The 24340-nt window shown below is 50.6% G+C and overlaps 1 protein-coding gene across 3 annotated transcripts; it reads left to right on the forward strand.

Annotated features, from left to right (window-relative positions):
• Positions 1-792: 792 nt before the first annotated feature.
• TRIM25 (tripartite motif containing 25) lies at positions 793-21138 on the forward strand. 3 transcript variants are annotated; one of them, XM_061174718.1, is made up of 9 exons: positions 793-1457; positions 5655-5750; positions 8998-9231; positions 11357-11528; positions 13034-13099; positions 15316-15342; positions 15666-15749; positions 15828-15926; positions 17399-21138. In XM_061174718.1, the coding sequence occupies exons 1-9, from the start codon at positions 861-863 to the stop codon at positions 17923-17925; spliced, it is 1902 nt and encodes a 633-aa protein (XP_061030701.1). In that variant the 5' UTR covers positions 793-860; the 3' UTR covers positions 17926-21138. The 3 variants fall into 3 exon arrangements, with proteins under 3 accessions (XP_061030701.1, XP_061030702.1, XP_061030703.1); XM_061174719.1 differs by lacking the exon at positions 15666-15749; XM_061174720.1 differs by lacking the exons at positions 15666-15749; positions 15828-15926.
• Positions 21139-24340: the final 3202 nt, after the last annotated feature.

Genomic DNA, 24340 nt, shown 5'->3' on the forward strand with positions numbered 1-24340 from the left:
TAAACAATTTTGAGAAAAATGTTTCAAAATTATATTTGTGTGTGTGTGCACGGGCAACTGTGTTTGTATGTGTGTGAGAGGAAAACTTTGTTAAACTGGGATGACTCCGAACTCCAGTAAAGTAGAAATGGAAAATAAAATAAAAAGCATGTTATATCGGCGGCATGGAAAGAAATCACCAAGTTTAAGCCTGAGCGTGTGGGTGTGTGACCATGGGCTCCAGCCTGCAGAGATTGTAAGCCTTTACGCCAGAGCCCAGGACCAGGGAAGAGAAAGGAAGGATTTAAAAAAAAAAAAAAAGTAGTCAGTCGTTTACTGTTCCTGCAGTTATTTTTTTAAAAACCCTATCCTGATAAGACAGCCTTGCTCGCGGGGGCGGTGGGGACAACTCCTGTCCGGATGAGTTCTCCGAAGGAAGGGACCTGCTGCAGGGGCTTCTGTGCAGTAGTCCCCTCACTCCCGGGACCCGGGGTTCACCACGCGAGGCGTCAGTTTCCTCATCCGCAGAGTGGCCGCAAGAACCCGCTGGTGGTCCAGAGGCTCGTCTGAAACCCCGAGCCCAGCGCCCCGCACCCAACCCCCGGAAACCACCGGGATATGAAAGTCGCAACTCGCACCTCAGCAACCCCGGGGGCCCCGCGCGCCCCGCCCCACCCCCCGCGCTCCCCGCCCGCCCCACCCCCCGCGCTCCCCGCCCGCCCCACCCCCCGCGCTCCCCGCCCGCCCCACGTGACTTCCCGAAAGGGCCGGGGACCGCCCCTCGCGCCTCTCAGTTTCGTTTCCTTGGCGGCTTCCGGGCGATAGTGCAGCAGAGGCGGCCGCGGTTCCAGCACGTCCCGTCGGGTCCCCCCAGGAGCGCCATGGCGGAGCTGTGCCCCCTGGCCGAGGAGCTGTCGTGCTCCATCTGCTTGGAGCCCTTCAAGGGGCCGGTCACCACGCCCTGCGGCCACAACTTTTGCGGGTCGTGCCTGGACCAGACGTGGGCCGTCCAGGACCCGCCGTACCTGTGCCCACAGTGCCGCACCAGCTTCCAGACGCGGCCACAGCTGCACAAGAACACGGTGTTGTGTGCGGTGGTGGAGCAGTTCCTGCAGGCCGAGCAGGCCCGTCCCGAGCTCCCCGACGACTGGATGCCGCCCACCCGGGCCGCCGCCCCCAACCCGGCCGGCCAGGTGGCTTGCGACCACTGCCTGCAGGCGACCGCCGTCAAGACGTGCCTGGTGTGCATGGCCTCCTTCTGCCAGGAGCACCTGCGGCCGCATCTCGACAGCCCCGCCTTTCGGGACCACCCGCTGCAGTCGCCCATCCGTGAGCTGATGCGCCGCAAGTGCCCCCAGCACAACCGGCTGCGGGACTTCTTCTGCCCTGAGCACGGCGAGTGCATCTGCCACATCTGCGTGGTGGAGCACAAGACCTGCTCGCCTGCGCCCCTGAGTCAGGCCAGCACTGACCTGGAGGTAGGGGTTGGCGGGCGAGGGCCCAGAGGGGCAGCCTGGGCCTGCTGGGTTGTGCAGAGGGCACCACTGTGGGCATCTTGGCCTACTTGGATCACCTGGGTGCGGGGGAATGGGCCTTGCTGGGCCTGAGATCAGGGCAGGGGCATCCCCAGTGTCCAGGTAGAAAGGGGCTGGGAGAACATACAGCCCTCCTGGATCATTCCTGGTCCACCTTCTCTGCCCCCACCCCTCTCACCCATTATACAGAGGGACGTTGCTTGCCTTAAGCCTAGCACTTGTCTGACATGTTTAGTACAGGGTTTTGAACATCAGATATGAGCGCTAGAGGTTACCTCTGTTCTCTCAATAAACCCGGGTAGCACCCAGGAGGTGGGTATAATTAGTTATTTACAGCTGAGGAAATGGAGGTTCAGAGAAGTTAATTTAACCTGAGCTAACCCCAGTGGCCAAGTGGGCATTGGGCCCCCAGCTGGTCTGACTCCATATTTGCCGTTTCTCCCTATGGACCAGCCTCAAAGCCGAGTCCGCAGAGTTCAGAGCATAGGACATTCCTGAGGTCATGTGAGAAAAAGCCTTTGGTGAGCCAGAGACTTCCAGTGACCAGGAAGGATGGTTATGGGTGGGAGGGTGGGCAGAGTCCCAGGAATCCCTGGATAGGATGCCCAGCCACACTCCTGCACCACAGCGCCCTATATACTTCCTGTGCCACTTTAAAGCACAGGGCTGGTCCTCATCAGTAAAGTGAGGAGGTGGGACCGGGTGGATTCATTCCTAAGGGGCCTTCTGGGTCTGTGATGATTTCAGTGGTTTGGGGATCATAATTTCCCTCTGTGGACTCGAGGCAGAGGCTGAAAAGGTGTAGTCTAACTACCTTTCATTGTATCAGTCTGAGCTCCAGAGTGAAGCCTGATTTCCTTTCACTCTCGCAGCACTGTCAGGGAGAACAAGGGCTGTCCTCGTGTCATCAGAGGAGACGTGAGGCCTGTGGGAGGTTTGCAGTGGCGCCAGGACCAGGGTGCAGGCTTTGCTCCCATCCGGGCACGGCTCCTCCCTGGCCTGGTCTGCTTCTCCAGTCTGAGCTGGGTTTCTATGTACTTCCTCCCTGAGTCCCAGAAGTCAGACGTCAGGCAGTGCCTGACAGTTGACTTTGGAGGTACCACCATCTCAGGCCCAGCCTACCTGGGTCTCTACCTGTTGCAGGAAAGGACCTGCCTGGCCTTCGGAGGCTGGAGCCCTGCTCTGCCCCGCATCCGCTGTGGTTCAGGGCAAGTCACTGAGTTCTCTGAACCTCAACTTCATCCGTAAAATGGCATTAATAGCATTCCCTCCCCACCTCCAAGGGTGACCAGGAGGCTCCGGAGGGATGAACTGTGTGGGAAGTGCCTCATAGGCGGGCCCCAGGGTCAGGCTGGTTGACACGGGCTCCGACCAGAGCTGGATGTTGAGATCTGGGTTTGAATTCTGGCTCTGCTTCCTAGCTAGGAACTCAAAAAAAGGGTGCAATAATAGTACCTATCTCAGAAGGTTACTGGGAGGATTAAATGAGGTGTTCCATAAATGGCGTTTTACAGTTCGCTAATGCTCCATAGAACTGCCACTATCATTGCTGTTACTCAGAAATTCCCTGAGGAGAGTTTGCTGCATAGAGGGTGTTAGGCTGCCCAGATCTTCTTTGCCTCAGGGTGCATGGTTCTGAGGACTAGGGCAGCCTGGCTCCTATCGAAAGACCCTTCTAGAAGTTCTTCCCAGGAGGCAGAAGGACCCATTTCCGCCTGGTCTGGAGCCCCAGCTCCCTCTCAGCCTCCAGGGCCTGGAGCTGGAGTCTGCGCCCAGATTATTTGTATGCCATACACACTTGGCTTTTTAGTCCTTTTAACAAGGCTTTCCTGCCATCTCTCCCCTACCCCTCGTTGTCCTGGCTTGCTGAGTCCTTTAACCTGTCTCCAGGGCTGGAAAGCCCTGCTGCTGGTCAGTACTGGTGGCAGAGCCAGCCCAGCTTGGCTCGGTCACTGGTGTGGGGCGGACTCAGGACTCTGGTGCCTCCCACGTGGAGGACCCAAGTCCCCAGTCTGTGAAGGAATCCTCAGAACTTCGAAAAGTTCTCTACCCTTGATTAGGGGATTGTCGCTGCTGTCAAAGCCCTTGGGTGGCTTTCCTTTCGTCATCTATAGCCCTGTGGGCCCCTCTCTACCATCAGGGGACTGTTGTATGCATTTGATTAATGGTGGGTAAAATCTTTCAAAATATAGGGTTCAGGGGTGTACTACTAAGGGTGAGTCTTGGAGGTGAAACGTTTGGCAGCCCCCAGGTATTCTGAGGTCTCTTCCAGCTCTGAGACCTGTGAGGCCAGATCTGCCCGGGCCTGGCCTTCTGCCTTTGGCCCACAGTTCATCTTGGCCACTGTTAGAGACCAGGTCAAAGGGCATTGTCGCAGAGGTCACATCTGAAACACTGTCAATGACTTGGGCTTTTGGGGTTGAGTTAGTGTGGCCTTGGTCTCTGCTTCTAGCCTTTACATTTGACTGTCTCTGGGTTGTTCAGATCCAGAGTCAAGGTCACTGGTGGAGTGGGAGAGGCAGGGAAGAGGAAGGGAGGGCCAGAGTATTGTTGAACCAGTTAGTTAGGGGACATACATTTTTTTCTAGAATTTTCCTATGTGCTCAGTTTGGACACAAGTCTGTAATTGTAACACCAGGATCTTGTAACACTAGTTAATAGCGATGTGACCTAGGGCAAGCCACTTAATTACTCTGTGCTTCAGTGACCTCATCTGTAAAGGGCGGATAACCCTCTACCTCCTAGTGTTGTTTTTAGCTTTACATAGTTAATACATGGAAAGCACTAGAACAATGCCTGGCTTGGAGTAAGTACATGATAAACACTAGCTGCCATTATGGTGGTGGTGGTGGTGATTTTCCTACCCATTTCTATGCCCCAACATTTCACCTGAGTAGGGTGAAATTGGATATTGATTATGAAAATTTATGGCAATACTAAGAGGCCTTGGGTGATATTAGCTTCCACTGTGCACAATTAGCCTTTGTATCTGAAGGCTAGGTGCCTAGCAATTCTGAATCACCTTAGTTCAGTTTCAGGGACTGAACTGTCGATGGCTGGTTTACTGCTGGTTCGTCCCTATTCCTAGGGTTTAGCCCTTGGAGGTCCCTGCCTGTGGGGCTTATCAAGTGAGCCTTGGACTCTGATATTTGTCCACCTGCCCCTCCGAGGCTGACAGAGGCCCTCCCAGCTGTCTTCCGGAACTGGCAGATGGCTCTGGGAGAACAACCCCCGATGCCAGCCTTATCTCTCTGGGTTTCCTTCTTCTGGATCTTAATTACATAATCCTTCCCTGCTTTCTTAGCTCCCCATTGGTTTTTAGTAGATCCCCCTCCCCCAATATTTTGTCTCCTTTTCTGGTTGTTTGCAGTGGGAGGCTTGGTTTGAACAACCCCGTCTGCCACTTATTGAAGCAGCTGTCCCAGCTCGTTCTGTCTGTGTGAGCTTGACCACCTTGCTGTCCTCTTTGCCTCAGTTTCATCATCTATAAAATGGGTGCTAGTGAAGAAGCTCATACTAATCCAAGCTGAAATTTACTAAGGCCATTTGTCCTGACTAAGATCCAGGCACTATGCTGAGGACTTACACTGCTTCAGTTAATTCTCCTACTAGCCCTGCGGGGTGGGAACAGTTGCGTTGATATCTATTTCGTGGCCAAAGAAACAAGTGAGAGACAGTTGGAGAGCTGGGTATTGAGTCTGGTCTGTCTGGCTCCAAATCCTATCCTTGTAACTTCTTTACTGTCCAGTTCCCCTGAAAGGATGAAGGGAGGCAGTAAATATGAGAATGCTTCAAAAAGCTACAAGCAGGGACTTCCCTGGCGATCCAGTGGTTAAGACTTCACCTTTCAGTACAGAGGGTGCGGGTTTGATCCCTGGTCAGGGAGCTAAGATCCCACGTGCCTCGTGGCCAAAAAACCAAAACATAAAACAGAAGCAATATTGTAACAAATTCAATAAAGACTTTAAAAATGGTCCACATCAAAAAAAGAAAAAAAACTTAATAAAAAAAGAGCTACAAGCAGGTGAGACTTGGGGTGGTGGAAACACCTGTGGGATAGACTTGAGGGCAGTCGCTGGTGTTGGGTACTGGTGGGGGGCTGGATGGGGTGTTTTCTCACTCGGTTTGTTTTCTCCGCAGAACAAGTTGAGGCATAAACTGACTGTCACGTACAGTCAGATCAACGGGGCGTCGAGAGCACTGGAGGACGTGAGAGCCAGGCAGCAGGACGTGCGGGTGAGTGACAGGGCTCCCGCCACCAGCCTGGCCCTGGAGCCTCCCTCCGCCTCTGGGGAGGACAAGGCTCGTGTCAGGTTCACTCACAGTGTCAGAATTCAACTTCAACTGTGCAAAACATGCAAAAAGCTATGTGCCCAGAGAGATGCTTCACAGACTGAAAGCCTACCTACAAGCCCAACCATTAAAAATTAGGGTTAAAATATAGTAATATAAAAAATGGTTATGATTTAAGGGGGAGAAAAACAGGAAGTAAAAGTTGTATCTGTTTATTTTTAAAAAGTGTATTCATTTCTAGGGCGACTGTAACAAGTTACTGCAGACTTGGCTTACAACAACAGAAATGTGGTCTCCCACAGTTCTGGAGGCCAGAAGTCCAAATTCAAAGTGTCGACAGGGCCACACTCTTTCCGAAGGTTCTGGGGAAGAATCCTTCCTTGCCTCTTCCAGCCTCTCGTGGCTCAGGCATTCCTTGGCTCGTGGCTGCATCACTCCAATCTCTGCCCCTATCTTCACATGGCCTCCTCCGTCTTCTCCTCTTTTGTCTCTAATAAGGACACTTGCTATTGGATTTAGAGCTCACCTGGGTAATCCAGGATGATCTCATCTCAAGATTTCTACCCTAATTACATCTGCAAAGACTCATTTTCTAAGTTCTGAAACATGGACATATCTTTTGGGGGGCTGCCATTCAACCCATTACAGGAAGTATAGGAAAAAAGACTGGAAGGAAATATAGTAAAGGAATAGTACTGCAAGTGTTGGAGTGGTAGAATTAGGGATATTTTTTTCCCTCTAGTTTTTTTACAGTTTTTTATAAGGTTACAGTGTTTTTATATTGAAAGAAGATTTGATTTTTAAGCATCCTGGTCTGGAGCTGCAGCATTCAGTTTTATTGCCACAGCTGTGGCTTAATTAGATGAAATCTGGGTTAGAAGACTAGCCTGTGTTGGCAGATCTCTGAGCCTTAGTTTTGAAGCAATCACAACTTCTTTCCAAAGGTGAGTTATGAGGCTTAAATGAAAGGATGCACATGAAAATACCTGTATCAGTTGGGGGGCAGGCTAAACTGCTGTAACAGAGATACCCCTCAAAAGCAGAGGTTTAAATAAGATAGCCGTTTATTTTGCTCCCTGAGCAACCCAGGCTAGTGGGATGGCTCTGCTCCATGTGATCCTTCAGAGTTCAGGATCTTTCCTTTTTATTGCCCTTCCTCATCTCTTTGGTTGCAGCTGGGTCACCATTACATCTTTGCTCTAGCCTGTGAGAAGGGGGACAGGGAAGGAGAGTGTTGCCATTATCACTTTCGCTCCTGTCGTGAGCAGCTTAGTCACATGACCAAGCCCAGCTGCAGGGGATGCTGGGAAATGTAGTCTGTGGCTGGGCAGCCACATGCCGGTCTAAACTCCAGGGGTGTTCTCTTACTGACGGTAGCAGAAGGAGGATGAATCCTTGGGGACATTGATAGTCACACTGGAGGTGGCAGGGTAAAGTGTTGGTTAAAGAAATAATTGAATTCCCGGGACTTCCCTGGTGGTCCAGTGGTTAAGACTCCGTGCTTCCACTGCAGGGGGCACGGGTTCAATCCCCAGTCGAGGAACTAAGATCCCATATGCTGCGCAGTGCGGCCAAAAAAGAAAGAAAGAATTGAATTCCAATCTTCCTGTCCCTCTTATGTGTGTTTCTGTTTGTCACGTTTGATTCTGAGCTATTGAGGTTTCCCAACATGTAAAGCGAAACTGCAGCTTCTAGAGCAGTGCTGTCCGCTAGAAATATAAAATGAGCCTTATACTGTATATAACTCTAATTTGAATAACACATGAAATTAATTTGAATAATATATTTTATTTAACTCAGTATATCCAAAATATTATTTTAATCAGTATAAAGTATTAATGAGATATTTCAAATTCCTTTTATTTTACACTTATAGCACATCTTAACTTGGACTAACCATAGTTCGAGTGCTCTGTAGCTACATGTAGCGAGTAGCTATGGTATTGGATAGTGCAGTTCTAGAGGAAATTTTCTAGAGCAGCTTCATACCCTTTAAAAAATTACTCATGGGGCTTCCCTGGTGGCGCAGTGGTTGGGAGTCTGCCTGCCAATGCAGGGGACACGGGTTCGAGCCCTGGTCTGGGTAGATCCCACATGCCGCGGAGCAACTAGGCCCGTGAGCCACAGCTACTGAGCCTGCGTGTCTGGAGCCTGTGCTCTGCAACAAGAGAGGCAGCGATAGTGAGAGGCCCGTGCACCGCGATGAGGAGTGGCCCCCGCTTGCCACAACTAGAGAAAGCCCTCGCACAGAAACGAAGACCCAACATAGCCAAAATTAAATAAATTAATTAATTTTAAAAAAACCCAAAAAACTCATGAACTGCTTTCCAGCTTAAGAAATAAAATATCGCCATGGAAGATGAAGCCCCTGCTTTGCTTCTCCCTTTTTATATCCCCCTTCCTCTCTTCCAGAAGTAACCACTATCCTGAATTTATCCATTCCCATGTGTTTCTTTATACTTTTAATATGTATGTATGTATTCCTTTGGCAATAACTACTACCATTCTGTTTGTTTCTAACCTTTATGTAAGGAGCATCATACTGTATGTCTTCTTCTACAAGTTGTTTTTCCCTTATTACTGTTTAATACTCCATCCTGTGAATAATTTTCCATCTTCTATTGATAGACATTCAGGTTGTTTCCAGGGTTTTGCTAATTCAAACAGTGCTGCTTAGAGCATTCTTGTGTGTCTCTTGGGCAGGTTCTGAGATTTTTTTCTTTCTTTATTTACTTGGTTGCATGGGGTCTTAGTGGTGGCAGGTGGGCTCCTTAGTTGCGGCTCCAGGACTCCTTAGTTGTGGCTCGCCAGCTCCTTAGTTGTGGCACGTGGGCTCCTTACTTGCGGTTCGCGGGCTCCTTAGTGGTGGCATGCGAACTCTTAGTTCCAGCATGCATGTGGGATCTAGTTCCCTGACCAGGGATTGAACGCCGGCCCCCTGCATTGGGAGTGCGGAGTCTTATCCATTGAGCCACCAGGGAAGTCCCCAGATTTTTTCTAGAGTATATTCCTAGACTGAGTTGCTGGGTCAAAGGGTATGAGCACCTTCAAATACACCAGATCTTGCTCTCCAAAGTGGTTGCGTCTGTTTGTATTCCCATGAAGTATAGGTAAGAGTTCCTGGCGCTCCATGTCTCAGGCTTAGCTTTTTTGCCAGTCTGATGGATGCCCTCTTGTTTTGGCTTCTCAGGAGGTTGCACACAGGAAGATGGACCAGCTTAGACAAGAATATCTGGAAATGAAGGCTCTCATTGATGCCTCAGAGGCCAGCTCCATACGAAAGATAATGGAAGAGGAGAAGAGGGTCAACAGCAAGTTCGACAGCATTTATCAGATTCTCCTCAAGAAGAAGAGTGAGATCCAGACCCTGAAGGAGGAGATTGAACTTGCCCTGACTAAGGGGGACGAGTATGAGTTTCTGGAGGTGGGTCAAGATGAGGACATTGAATACGCTTTCTGCCTAGCGTCATGATGTTGACTCTAGGTGCATTGGGGCCCTCGAGGAGTTGAGGCTGTATGAGGTCATGGGAAGCATCCCTGAGACACATGCTGTGTTAGTTTTCTACATTTCATGACAACTTACCACAAGCTGAGTGGCTTAGAAGAACCACTGTTATCTGTTGTCTCACACTTTCTGTGGCTCAGGGCATGGCTGAGGTCTCACCAGGCTACATTCCTTTTGGAGCTCAAGGTTGTCTTCCAAGCTCACATTCTTGTTGGCAGAATTCAGTCCCCTGTGGTGCAGGACTGGGGTCCCCATGTCCTTGCTGGCTGTCAGCAGGGGCCACCCACAGTTCCTAGAGGCTGCTGTGATTCCTCGCTGTGTGGCCCTCTTTCGAGTTGGCAGCCGGCTTCCTCAAAACCAGCAGAGAATTTCTCCCTCCAGGAAAGCCCAGTTTCTCTTTTAAGGACTTTTACCTGATTAAGTGAGGCCCACCTGGGAGAATCATCTTTTTGATTAACTCAGAACCAACAGATTTGGGATCTTCATTACATCTGCAGTATTCGTTCAGTTTTTCCATGTAATGTAACCTAACCATGGAGTAATATCCTTTCATCCTCAGTGTCATGCTCATACTCAGGAGGAGAGGATGTATAGGATGTGTACCCGGGGCAGGCGGGAGTCTTGGGGGCCATCTTAGCATGCTGCCTACTGCATAGGCCTCCACCGCTTCCCTCCATCCCGCCTCTGCACGGCCCCTGGAAGTGTCTCTCTAAAGCACAGGCACCCCTCCCCGCCCTTTCTGATTTCACATTCCCACAGGGCCTTGGTGACCAGCCTGCCTTTGCCAGCAGCCTCATCTCTTGCCAGCCACCCCCTGCCCATGCCCTGTGCTCTAACCACAGCAGAGCACTCGTCAGATGCACCGGGCATTGAGAGGGAAGGCCAAGGCTGGCCTCTGCCTAGTAAACCCTGTCCTTTGTTCAGGGCAACCCCAGTTCCCCCATCTTCCTCGGATCCCGTTATTCTGCCATTGCTGGCGATCCGGAGCATGTTACCTGCCTCTGCTCTTGCCCTCGACAACGTTGTTTTAGATGTGCTTGTTTTCATGTCTGTTTAAAAGGTTGTCAGGGGACTTGCCTGGCGGTCCAGTGGTTAAGACTCCATGCTCCCAGTGCAAGGGGTGTGGGTTCAATCCCTGGTCAGGGAACTAAGATCCCGCATGCCGCACAGCATGGCCAAAAAAAAAGAAAAAAAAAAAAAGCTGTCAGCTCTTTTCGGGCGGGGCCCTTCATCCTCCTAGCATGTCCAGTGCACGGCAGAGTGTCTGGCACGCGGCAGATGTTCTGGGGAGGCCCATTGATTGGGTGACGTGCTGCTTTGACACGTCAAAGGCCCAGATTCCATGTTCAGGTCCTGAGGAGGGACAGGAGTGCCTGGCAATCTTCTCTTCTCTGTTCAGGATCTTCTAGCCACACCTAGGCTGGATGGCATTAAGTTTCATCTCACGTGCTCATTCCTGTTTGTTGACCTAGCTGCCTTGAGCTCTTACAGAAGGATTCTGAGTCCATATCTGGTCCTCTTGATACTGTATGACATGATGTGGTCTCCAAGTTTGGAACCTTCTGTAAGATCCTTCTTTTCCGTTGGATATGTGGCTGAGTCCTGCAGCCTTCCAGGCATTCCTGTCTATTTTCAGGACCTGTGTTCAGAGCTGGTCCTTGCGGGATGGAGATGGTGATGAGTCTCCTGTACTTTTTCAGCCACAGCTGGAGGGGTGGAAAGAGCATTATCCATGGGGGTCAGGAGATCTGGGTCCCAGCTTTGTCCCTGCCACTAACTGGCAGAGGTCCTGGCAAGACACTTGTCATTTTTGACTTCAGTTTTCCCATTTGTAAGGTGAGCGACCTCTGAGGGCCCTTCCAGCTCCAGATCGCTGTGTCTTGAAGTGGCACTTTAACCCCCACTGACCTCTGGCTCTAATTTGAGAGGCTGATTATACTTAGTGCCCATGGGCACAGGGAAGCTCCCTCTGGGGTTCATGAGGCCTGAGCCCAGGCCCTGGCTTCACCAGAGCTGCCTGAGCTAACCCCCTGGCTTGTTGCAGAAAGCAGCAAAACTGCAAGGAATCACGACGAAGCCAGTCTACGTCCCCAAGGTGGAGCTGAATCACGAGCTGATAAAGGGTGTCTGTCAGGGCACCTCTGAGCTCAAAAATGAGCTGAAGCAGTACCTCAAACAGCCCCAGGACAAGAAGCCTGAAGAGCTCATCATCCCAGGTAACTATTAGCAACCTCCTATGCTTTCCACTGGGACCCCTGAAATGGGATGTGTCCCCTCAGTGTTTTGGGGTGGGAGAGAAATCTTGATCTGGAGCATTGGGGCTTGAGTTTTGGGGGTTACAAAACATCTGCCCTCCATCTAGGAGGTAGTGGGGAGTTTTTGCCTCATCCTGAGATTGTAGCTGTCCTTCCTAAAATATTTTTGGGGGCTGGATGTTATGAAGGGTCTTTCTAGATAGGCTTTTTTTGTCTGAGTCTGAGGTTGGCTCAGATGGGTTGAATGGATTCTGGGTTGTCATTGTTATTTGGTAGGGAAATGGCTAGTTTGGGGGTCAGAGAAACATGGAATTCCTCCTTGATACCCCCTACCCTTCCACTTATATCCAACCCATTGTCAGATTTTGCTTCTTAAATATCTCCTGATTCAGTCAGCTGGTTTCACTGCCAGCCACCACTCACCTGCTCTCCATTGCAATCACCTGTGGCAGCTTCCTAATGAGTCCCTCTGCATCCACTCCTGTTGCAGCTGGAGAGAGCTTTTCAGGATGCAAATCTGATTTCTTGGCACCTTCTCCCCTGCCTCCTGTTCAGAGACTTTCCATTGCTTTTAGATTGCAGACCAGACTCTTGACCCTGGCTGTCAACCCCTGCCTGGTCAGGCCCCGTCTGTCTCTTTAGCCCTGAAGTTACCCCCTCCTCCCATACATCCCTCTACACTCTACAGTTCTTCAAATATGTTAAGCTTCCTGCCACAGGGCCTTTGTACATGCTCCCCCACTGCCTAGAGGGCTCAGACTCCAACATCTTCACCAGGTGACTCCTCTCACCCTTCAGAGATCAGTTGAAACATTACATTTCTCAGCAAACCTCCCCTGTTGCCACTCCTGCTCCTCAGACCAGGTTGCCGGGTCCTTATCATCCCTTGGGGCCCTTTGCGCACCTGTCATTTCACTCTTCCTTGCCATTCCCGTGTGTCTCCCCCACCAGACTGTGATCAGTGAGGGCAGGGGCTGGGTCTGTTTTCATCCAACACTCTCCCCAGCGCCTGGCACAGAGGGGAAAGCCATTGATGAATTAGCCCTGCATATTTGTTTTTCTGCTATGTCAGCGATCACTGGTCTGGGGACGGAGGGGTGAGAGAAACCAGAGGGAAAGGAGCTACCACGACATGCCAGGCATCTTGATCTCACCACCACGAGCGAGAGGAGTCATCCCCGTCATACGTCGGAAGAAACCAAAGCACACAGACGGTTCAGAGGTCATGGAGCTGGGTGCTGGTGGAGGAAAGACTCCACCCTGGCTACATTTTAAGGCAGAGAAAAGAAGGAACATACCGAATTTGTCTTTCAGTTATCTTGTTTCTAGTGCTTGTAAATGATCAGATGGGGAAGGTCAGCGGAAATCAACTTTGTAAGCCCTCTCCCCGCCTGCCGATGGCGGGGCTGGCTCCTAGGCTTGGTTTGGAAGAGCCGCATAGACTACCCTCTTCTTCTTTGGCACAGGGGGCCCTGGAGGACATAGCCTGCTGCACATTCCGAAACCGCCACGGCCTGTGAAGAAGATCCCAAGTAAGTAAAGTAACCCCACCTCTGTCCCTGGGGCAGCAGCGACTGTGGCAGGCGGTGCTCGGGCTGAGGTACTGGCAGGCGTCACGGCTCCTTCCAGCGGAGCACAGCCCATCCCAGGCTCCGCGGGGCCCGGGCGCACCTGGAGGCAAGTGCTGCCTGACCCCGCTGAGGGGCGGTGGCGGGGCTGTTGCAGGAGCCCTGCTGGGGCACGCGGGAGGACCGGCCATCAGCACTGGATATTCTGACTGCCTGGAACAGCAAGATGACCGAAACTGGCTTGTCTTGAGAAATACTTATGATGCCCGAGTTCTGGCATTTGGGGTGACCCCCTGAGCAGAGGCTGAGCCTCACCGTAGCCCAGTGCCGTTCAGCCTCGGGTTGGGATGTGTTTCTGCCATCACGGAGCTCTTCAACCTTTTTTCCGTATTGCCCTCCTTTGCTCTTACCTCTCAGGACCTTTTAGAAATTTTTTTCGTAATCACCCCCATCCATGAAATTTTAATACCACACATATGATATATCTGTTTATACACTGTGCTTTTATACATAAAAAGAACAAGTTTTTTCCATCCTTCTCTCCCCCTCACCTCCTAAGCATCAATTTTTGCTCCCCCTTGGGGGCAAAATCACCCTTGTTGAGATGGGTGGGGCTGGGGTGAAGAATGGTCCTCAATTTCCTCATCTATCAAATTTGGACCATAATGACGTCCACCTCATGGGATTATTGTGTGAGGTTCACATGGGACACTGATGGTGAAAGCTCTTTAAAGGACAGGCATGTGTCACCAAACTGTTGGCCAAAAAGTCAGCGAGGACGGAGGAGGGCTGCCCCCTATTGGGTGGTTGGGATGAGAGAACTCCGGGCTGGTTTTTGTTGTTGTTTGCTTGGTGTTAGTGTTTAGTGGTTGTCTTTGGCAGACAAATGTGTGGTACCAGTTCCTGAGTGGAATGGGGTCGGGGACTGGGATGCCTGGGGCAGGTGAGGAGGGAGCCATCAGTGGAGCCTGAAAACGTGGAAGGGCACCTTGTGTGAAGAGGGAGGTGGAAGAGGAGGTGACAAGTACTGTAAACCTGTGTCCTTCTCAAGGCACAGCCCCTGAAAGCCTCCTTCCCGCTGCCCCACTTCATAAGGCCCGCTCTTCACGTGAGTGAGCTGTGGCGGGGCTGAGGTGGGGAAACAGGCAAGGAAAGGGTAGGCTTATCACTGTGGATGAGGCTCCTAAGAATTGCGATGACTGGGGAGGGGGCCCTTTGCCTGAGGCCAAGGTCATAGCCCGGGGTCCTGCCAAGATGCTGGTCCAGTGGCAGTGGGCAGGAGAGGAGCAGGGGGGAGACGGGGAGAGTGAGAACGACTCCTGAGAAATACGGCTCTGAAGTGGGAGGAACGGGGAGCCAGTGGGGCATGTGGGACCAGGGAGGGTCTGGTGGGGAGAGAGCAGGGCTGGTCTGGAATGTACAGGATCCTGCAGGCAAGCAGGGATGAGATCCAAAACCCCCCTTGTCATTTCAGTGGTGGGGAAGGTGACAGAAAGGGAACCTGAAATCTTCTAGCCTGCTCAACCTTGAGCCCTCATCGCAATCCCAGGGGCTTGTAACAGACAGACTTCTGAGCCCCACCCCCAGACTCTCAGTTTCAGCTGGTCTGGGTGGGTCTGAGAATTTGCATCCCTACAGCTTCCCAGGTGATGCTGCTGCTACTGGTTTGGGGACCACGCTTTGAGGACGGGTGTTTTAGCTAAACTCAGTTCCCACAGGCACACACTCGGGATACTTTCTAAAGACTATCGTGATACTTGGCAAGCACATTTTTTTGGCTGGCTCCCTATGTGTGTCTTTTTTTGTGTTTGTTTTTGCATTTTTTCTTTTGTGGAGATATAATTTAATACTACAGTAAAATGCCCAGATCTTAAAAGTACAGTTAGATTAATTTTGACAAATGCATACATCTGTGTTACCATTACCCAAATCAGGATAAAGATTTCCATTATTCCAGGAAATTCGTTCGTGCTCCTTATTAGTGAGCCCCTCCCTACCAAAACCATGATTCAGGTTTCTATCACCATAGATTAATTTGCCTGTTGACCCCTTATATTTTTCAAGTTAAAACATCCTAGCTTTATTTGTATGGGTCACATTAGTGCATTGATTGTTATTATGGTGTTTTGAAAGTGTCATTGTGTTTAAAATATGTTAATTCTGAAAATTTTCTTTTTCAGAAGAAGAAAAGAAACCCAAGAAACCTCGTAAGTTACGCATTTCTGCATCTTTTTGTTTCTTGAGTGCCTGAGTGTAGAACTAAATGCCAGCAGGGAAAGCTGAGCCATGGGTTTGGGGGTCTGGGCTCTGTGACTGTGTCCCGTGCTGGCGGCCACGCCTGGGCTTGGAGGTGGCAAGTGTAAATGCGTAAGACCACTAGGATGAGTGTTGCCCTGTCTGGACTCGTTTGTGTCGCCCTGGCTGTCCAGGTGTGTGTTTGTGGAAGCAGCTCTTGAGAATCAGCGTGGGAGGGAGTATAGGCCATCAGGTCACTCTGTCATGTCCCTAACTCATGCGTCTCCTCCCTCAGCCCCAACCATTGCCTCACCCAGCAAGCTTCCCTCCTTTGGAGCCCCAGAACATTTAGTGGATCTCAAGCAAACTGGCCAGGAGGGTGAGTTCTGGTGGGCCAGGGGCAGTGGGCTGCCCGCTCTGAGTTTGTTCTGAAAACATCTCTCTGTTCTTCATCCAGCTGAGGTCAAAGTCCCCACCGTACCGCCGACCCCGGTGTCTCTCAAGGCCAAGGTGCTGGAGACCTTCCTAGCCAAGTCCAGGCCTGAGCTCCTGGCGTGTGAGTAGCTGCTGGCTTGCTTACCCTTGCCTCCGTCTAGCTTGGTCAGCCTCTCCCCTGGAGGACCCACTGTGCTCTACTCTGTCACACCCTTACTTGCTCCCCTCTGGCTTCCAGCCCGGAAGTGGTGGGAGTTCCTTCTTCCAGGCCAGCCTAGGGGCCACCCGCCCATAGCTTCACCCACAGAGCATCCTCCACTTGTGCTCACTTCCACGCAGTGGCCAAAACCTCTCTCTGCAAAGTGCGCTCTGACCCACCTTTCCCCACAGCCATGGCAGGCTTGGTGGGGGGCAGTGGATGCCTGGTTCTTGGGCCAGCACCCGAGAACCTCCCCCCGCCGCCCCCGATTTGTGGAGCCCCCTGCGCTCTGTGATACAGCCGTGTAAGCAGAGGAAGTGAGTTCTAGGGACTTAGGATCTTAGAGGACATTTTCCCAGGCCATTCATTTTGCCCTGGGGGAGAACCAGTGCAAAGTATCCTTCCCTGAGCCTCTGAGCCAGGGAGTGGCAGATAACCCCAGTCCTGAATTCCCAAGCTAGGGATTGTCCTTCTCTGCCTGCTGTCTCCCACTGGTCCAGGGTTCCCTGTGAGCGGAGGGGCAGAGATGGGTGTGTCCTGGGGAGGAGGTGGAGGGTGGGGACAGCACTCATCTCTGCTCAGTCTTTGGACCTGCCAGAACTGGCTGGAAGTGTGGCAGGAAGGGCGGGGAGGCCATGCTCGTGTCCCAACCAAGGAGTATATTCAGGTCATTGGTGTGCTCACAGACCTTGATTGGTTCCCCGTTGCAACCGATTAAAGTCTAGACCGCTTAGCTCTCTACTTGTGGCTCCATGTGTCCCTCTCCTGCTGTGGCCTCTGTGCTCCCAGCTGCCCAGCCTTCCCTGGTCCCAGCACCTGTCCACCGTCCTCGTGACTCCATGTTTGCCTTCACTGTCCCCTCTTCCGAGCATAGCCTTTCTCCCTCCTCTGCTCTCCTCTGTTTAATTCTCCTCCTCTTCCTGTCGCTCAGCTCCAATTCTAGCCCACGTGTGAAGTGTTCCCCTGTGCTCTCCCCACCCTTTACCTGTTGCCCCGTGGCTGTGTCCCTCCAGCAGTGTGCCTGCCCTTTAGCAGAGTGCGGGGCCCATAGTGTTGTCATTACCGACGGGCTTGCCTTGCTTGTGGGAGTGTGAACTCCATGAAGCCAGGCACCATGTCTGGTTCATGGTTGTACATCCTGCATAGAATCTGGCATAAGCCAGGGGCTCAATAAATGGTTTTAGATGGAGGAATAGACAGAGAGATGGGTGACTAATAGATGCACAGATGGCTGGATTGATGGATAGAGAGATGGACAAATGTCTGCCTGGCTAGACAGAATGGATGGATGGATGGATGGATGAAACAAATGAGTACATATTACCGGTTAGGGAAAGGATTGAAAGTGAGAGCACTTTGGGCTCCTTGTAACTGACTCGTTGACGCTCCCTTAGATACTGTGAAAGTCATCCTGGACTACAACACTGCCCACAACAAGGTGGCTCTGTCCGAGAACTACACCGTAGCTTCTGTGGCTGACGCGTCCCACAACTACCGGCCACATCCCCAGAGGTTCACGTACTGCTCTCAGGTGCTGGGCCTGCACTGCTACAAGAAGGGGATCCACTACTGGGAGGTGGAGCTGCAGAAGAACAACTTCTGTGGGGTGGGCATCTGCTACGGCAGCATGGAACGGCAGGGCCCCGAGAGCCGGCTCGGCCGCAACAGTGCCTCTTGGTGCGTGGAGTGGTTCAATACCAAGGTCTCTGCCTGGCACAACAACGTGGAGAAAACCCTGCCCTCCACAAAGGCCTTGCGAGTGGGCGTGCTCCTCAACTGCGACCATGGCTTCGTCATCTTCTTCGCCGTGGCTGACAAGGTCCACATGTTGTATAAGTACAGGGTGGACTTTGCGGAAGCTCTGTACCCGGCCTTCTGGCTGTTCTCCACAGGTGCTACGCTCTCCCTCTGCTCCAAGTAGGCAGGCTGTGGACGCTTGGCCTGACTGCCTGCACGCTGCCCAAGACTCTAGTGAAGATGCTGTAGGTGGAGCTCTCGGGGAGGTTCCTGAGAGTCCCCAGGGGCTGAAAGGATGGGAGGGGAGCTGGTGAGGGTGGGAGGTTAGGGAGATGGGATAAGAGGATGGGTTTGGCCAGGGAAAGGGATGGGGTGATTGTGTTATGGGTGAGGAAGCCTTTCTGCCTCCTGGTGCCCATCAGGCAGGATGGCCCCTTCCCCTTGTTCTGGTAGATCTCCAGGCTGCTGGGTGGCCGGGTGGGGCTTTGGGGAGTGAAGTCATTAGTGCCCCTCTGCTCTTGGACATAATCTATAGCCACTGTGGGTTCTTCCTTAGGCCTCTGGTGTCTGCCTCTCTGCTGTCTGGAGTAGCCTTCAAATCTTGGAGTTTTGATGATTCTCTATAGAGCTACTTAACTCTATAGATTTTTTTAAAAATTCCAAAGTCATTGAATTTCATTATTACTCACCCTCCACTACCTACATGTGGGAGTTGGGGTGAATGCTCAGACTTCTGGTTATTTTCTGTGCTTGAGGGAAGCTACGTACAACAGGTCTCTACCCAGACCAGAGTTTCCCAAAGAAGTATGTCCTTTTCTTCCACTGTTTCCCTTTCTGTCTTGGACCTCAGTGCCCCATCCATGGTTTTAAAATGTTTAGTCCAACAGGAACCTTTTCAGTCTAAGATTTCAAACCATAATCTGAATCAGCCTGTTTTGGATTTGTGATTCAGGGTCAAGGTGACCCAGGTCCCATGTCGCTAGAAACCCTTCCCGCTCTCATGTATTATGAAAGGCATCTCAGCAGAGATGCCTTGGCTGCAACTATGGAGCCTTCTGCCCCTAGCCCAGGCTTTGGGACAAGGCTCTTCACCAGGCAAGAGGGACCCTGACTGCGTTCACAGTTGGTGGTTTTGCTCTTATCAGAGCATCTTGCCTTCTTACTGATCACTCTCCTCAGTGGTAGCCTCCGTTCCCCAGGATTGTGAGATCCTGCACTGGCTGGTGGAGATACCACCGTGGCCAGCACAGTTGAACGTTCAGCTAAGCCCGCTGTCAGGCAGACAGGCCGGGTGTGGCTACCTCAGGGACCATATTCGGTCACCTGCTGGGCTGACTACCTATGGCCAGAAGGGCCTTCCAGCAGATCCATGGGAAACAGCAACTTTCCTGTTCAACCCAGCACTGGGCCTTGTGTGAGTCGGAGGCCTGTCACCGGCCCTAGCCCTTTCTGCTTTCTTCCTCATTTGAGCCAATTCCAGATGTAGGAATTGACCAGGCAAAGGGTCAGGAAGACTTAAGGACCAGGGAGGAAAGAAGCTGCCAGGCTTAAGCACAAGGGGCGATTTTTCCTGCAGTGTTTCTGTGCAGTGAAAATAACCCCAGTCCACTCAGGGCGGGAGTGAATGGATTGCTGGAATTTCCCAAGCTCCTTATATCCTGGCATTGTCAGGATGTAAGTTCTGATCCCCAAAGTGAGAGAAATGTAACCTCTTGTGGTGAAATGTGTCCTGCTCCGGGCTTTGCCAAGAGGAGAGCTGAGGTCAGGCTCCTTGTGGTATGAAAAGGACAATACCACTGGAGACAGGGACCCCAGGCCTTTCCATATGGATGTTTGACAAGTTAGCGCTTCTGGGGCCTTGTGCTGGGCCCCCAGGGCACTCTAGTCAGGCCCAGAGCACTTGATATTTCTGACAGATGTGTTCATCTGTGTCACCTCCCAACAAGAACTTCCACTTCCTTGGGAGAGAAATCATCTTTGTAGGGAAGATCCCCCTGCAATAGCTGAAATGTGGTTTTTAAAAGTTTTCTTCCTTTGCTCTTGGGAAGAAAAGTTCTTTGTTGATTCTTCTCTGCTTTTGGAGATGGTCCAAAGCATCTTCATTGATCTCCTGAAACAAAAGCCTTGTTTGAAGCCAGTTTATACTCGGGAAACAGCTGGGTTTAGAGGAGAATGCAGAAGATTAAACCACAGGTCCTGCTTGGGCTCTTCTGCAGAAATGAGGGCCGCCAAGAGGGCTGTTCCATGATGGTCGATCATCCAGCTCAGGAAACGGAAGCATGAGCCCCTCTGTTGATGAGAGGCAAGCAGGTAACCCAAGGTGAGCCCTGTGTGGGTTCTTTGCGTGAACTGAGGGGCATTCCGAACCATTCTGTTTCCAGTGGTGAGACTTTACATCCCCTCCCCTCCCTTGCCTTGCGGGGCCGGTGCCCGACACTAGAGTCCTAGAGTTGGGGGAAATTTTGTGTTCATCTGACTTCCCGTTTTGCAAAGTAAGTCAGATGGGGAGGTATTGGATGACTCCACTCACCGCTCTTGACATCCCATTATGGAGGAGGTGCCTCCTTAGATGCCCCTGGTACCCTGGAGGAAGGGTCAGAACTTCCCAGATACACAGACGTAAAAACACTCTCCCAACCTAGGTATCAGGGGCTGTCTCAGTCACTCTGGCATGATAAACGAAAGGTCAGGGTCAAGTTTTTGTTATTATTCAAGGGCTGATTGATTGGTTCTCCTGTTATAATTACTCTGAAATGGGTCTGCGATCTATAACTAATACTGATACATTATTTCTTACCTTATTCTGCCCCACCTGTATTGATTTTAAATAATTAGGAGTATTTCAGCTTATATTCTTAAGCTTATATTTTTAAGAGTTGATTCTTTCAGAGATAATAAGGGCTGTAGACACAGATCTTCTGAAACCCACAAGAAATACCAGGGCCAAGGCTGGCTGACATGCCTTAGAAGCTTTGAATGCAATAAAGCTGTGTGTGGTATTGTTTCACACATTGCAGTGTGTGTAGAAAATATTACTTATCTGTCATGCTGGAGTCAGCAAATGAGGTGTCCAAGGGCCTCTGGCTGCCCCCCACCCAGATGCCTGGGGGCTGAGATTTCAGCAGAACTATAGCCCATTTGAGGCTGCCATGGGCGTGGCAGCCCCTCAGGAAGCTTTCGATGCTGAAATCTCAGCCAGATAAGATGTCCTTCTGGGCTTTGCATCAGGATGGGGGTGGGGAGAAAGGGGAGGGGTATGAGTGAAAAGGTAAATAAACCACAATGGGGTAATCAGGGAAACAGTGATGGAAGTGGGAGGGTTCATTGTATGATTCCTTCTATTGTTGCCTCTGTTTGAAAATTTCTATAATAAAAAGTTTAAAAAATGAAACAAAAACCAGCCAGCAATGGGCCCTGTTCACGGATTTTTATCCTTGTTTGAAGAGAGGTAGGAGTTGCGGTTGGTATGGATTTGAGGTTGTTGAATAATAATTTGACTGGCTCTTGTCTCTTATTCCTGGTGAGGAGATGCTAAATCCTTGGAATTTCCCCAGTAATAGGAGAGTCCTTATTATTCATGAGCCCCTTGGATCACACCTGAATTTATGCTAAGAAGTGAGATGACCCAGGATCGGGGCTGGGCGGCAGAGAGACCAGGCGTGAGATTAGAGGGTTGGTCTCCTTGAGCCAGCCTCACCCCCAGGAGGGGAGAGGGGCTGGAAATCGAGTTGAAATATGTGGTCAGTGATTCTTTCAGTCGTCCCTGATAAAAGCTGGGCACCCCGAAGATCTGAAACAGGAGGGAAGGGGGCAGGGCACAACCTTTGAAAGAATGACATAGCCCGAGGACATGACATAAACTGATTAGAAGCAAATGAGTCCAAGCTGGAGGACAAGTCGACTTCCACTAGACCTTGAGCCTCAGTATACACTCTTCTTTTTTTTAAATGTATTTATTTTATTTATTTTTATTTTTGGCTGCATTGGGTCTTTGTTGCTGCGCGCGGGCTTTCTCTAGTTGCGGCGAGCAGGGGCTACTCTTCGTTGCGGTGCATGGGCTTCTCATTGTGGTGGCTTCTCTTGTTGTGTAGCATGGGCTCTAGGTGCACGGGCTTCAATAGTTGTGGCACGTGGGCTCAGTAGCTGTGGCTTGTGGGCTCTAGAGCACAGGCTCAGTAGTTGTGGCTCACGGGCTTAGTTGCTGCGTGGCATGTGGGATCTTCCTGGACCAGGGCTTGAACCTATGTCCCCTGCATTGGCAGGTGGATTCTTAACCACTGCGCCACCAGGGAAGCCCAGTATACGCTCTTTCTAACACATCAGCAAGCTAAGTGACACAGCCACAGGCGCCATGACAGTTCCAAGGCCTACCATAAGGATCAAAAAGTGGGTGGTGGCCCAATTCCTGGAAATCCTCACCCCTTCCTGAAATAGCTGGAATACTCCTCCCACTCATTAGCCTATGAAATTACCCACCCCTATAAAAACTGAGAACCCCATACCCTGGGGCTGCTCTCAGCTTCTGAGATGGCCCACACTCTGTCTGTGGAGTGTGTTTCTTTCTAAATAAAGCCACTTCTTACCTATCACTTTGTCTCTCACTGAATTCTTTCTGCAATGAGACATCAAGAACCTGAGCTTCATTAAGTCCTGAAACCAGGTGTGTGATCTCAGTTGGAAGACCGTGGGTTTTGGCCGGGTTTGAGTCCCGGCACATGGGTTCAAGTCCCAATCTGAGGTGCATGGTTTCAGCTCCACTGAACACCCTGATTCCGCAGGAGCTCTGGGTTGGTGTCCCTTCTGGACCTCACTCCATGTGTCTCTTCATTTGGGCAGTCTTGATCTGTATCCTTTACAATAAAACTGTAATCATAAGTATAGCGATTTCCTGAGCTCTGTGAGTTCGAGTAACACTTACACTGAAGCTGGGGGAGGTCGTGTGCTATAGACCAGAGGTTGGTGCTGCTGCCCAATTCATATGTTGAAACCTCACCCCCAGTGTGGTGGTATTGGAGGTGATTAGAGGGTGGCACCCTCATGAATGGGGTTAGTGCCCTTATACGTGAGACCCCAGAGAGCTCCCTCACCCCTTCTGTCGTGTGAGGACACAGCAAGAAGACAGCTGTCTATCAACAAGGAAGCAGTTCCTTACCAGACACTGAATCTGCCAGCGCCTGCTTCTTGGACTTCAGCCTTCAGAGCTGTGAGAAATAAGTGTTTTTGTTTAAGCCACCCAGTTTATGGCATTTTTGTTATAGCAGACCAAACTAAGCCTTCTGGACGTGTGTGTAGCCAGTTGGTCAGAAGTGTGGGTGGCCTGGGGACCCCTGAAGTGTGGCTGGGGTCTGAAGTGAGGGCAGTCTTGCTGGGACTGTGTCCTTTGGCCTGTGGAGCCTGAATCTGACTCCGACTCCAGGGGTCATCAGCAGAATTGTACTGCAGGATGCCAGCTGGTGTCAGAGAGAGATGGCAGGACTTGCAAACTTTGAATAAGCCCTTGACCAACTTGTCAGAATAAACTACACTGTTCTTTCTTTCTTTTTAAACATTTCTTATAGCAGGTTTACTTGCAAAAACTGGAAACAACCCAAGTGTCCATCAACAGGGTGAATAGATAAACAAATTTTGCTGTAGCCATACAGTGGAAAACTGCTCAGCAGTATAAGGAAGGAACTATTGATGCACATGAAAACATGGATAAATCTCAAAATAATTATGCTGACTGAAAAAAGCCAGACGTGAAAGAGTACATAGTGTATGATTGCATTTATGTAAAACTCTAGAAAATGCAAACTATCTATAGTGACAGAAAGCAGTTCAGGTATTGAAGGGGGGTGGGCAGGAGAGGCTGCAGGGAGGGATTATAATGAGGCATGAGGAAACTTAGGGGAAGATGGTTATGTTCACTATCTTGATCAAGGTGATAGTTTCATGGGTATTTGCATATGTCAAAACTCAAATTGTACAACTTAAATATATGCAGTTTACTGTGTCAATTATACCTCAATAAAGCTTTTTTTAATTTTAATTTTTTTTATTGAAGTATAATTGCTAGCTCCAGATGCACAATATAGTGATTCAATATTTCTATACATTACAAGATGATCACCACGATAAGTCTAGTTACCGTCTGTCACCATCAGTCTCCCTCACCTCTTTCATTCATCCCCACAACCCCCTCCCCTCTAGCAACAACCTGTTTTGTTCTCTGTATCTATGAGTCTGTTTCTGTTTAAAACACATTGTTCTATATATGGAATCTAAAAAAAAAAAAAAAAAATGTTCTGGTGAACCTAGGGACAGGACAGGAATAAAGATGCAGATGTAGAGAATGAACTTGACACGGGGAGGGGGAAGGGTAAGCTGGGACGAAGTAAGAGAGTAGCATTGACATATATCCACTACCAAATGTAAAATAGATAGCTAGTGGGAAGCTGCTGCATCGCACAGGGAGATCAGCTCAGTGCTTTGTGACCACCTAGAGGGGTGGGATAGGGAGGGTGGGAGGGAGATGCAAGAGGGAGGGGATATGGAGATATATGTATGCATATAGCTGATTCACTTTGTTGTACAGCAGAGACTAACACACCATTGTAAAG

Source organism: Eubalaena glacialis, chromosome 19, assembly GCF_028564815.1.
Source record: "Eubalaena glacialis isolate mEubGla1 chromosome 19, mEubGla1.1.hap2.+ XY, whole genome shotgun sequence".
Taxonomy (NCBI): domain Eukaryota; kingdom Metazoa; phylum Chordata; class Mammalia; order Artiodactyla; family Balaenidae; genus Eubalaena; species Eubalaena glacialis.

Excerpts from the sequence above, each read along its gene's own strand:
- TRIM25 (XM_061174718.1), top strand. The coding sequence starts at position 861 with ATGGCGGAGCTGTGCCCCCTGGCCGAGGAGCTGTCGTGCTCCATCTGC. Across the intron at positions 9,232-11,356 it reads ACGAGTATGAGTTTCTGGAG|AAAGCAGCAAAACTGCAAGG; the intron begins GTGGGTCAAGAT and ends GGCTTGTTGCAG. Across the intron at positions 11,529-13,033 it reads TGAAGAGCTCATCATCCCAG|GGGGCCCTGGAGGACATAGC; the intron begins GTAACTATTAGC and ends TCTTTGGCACAG.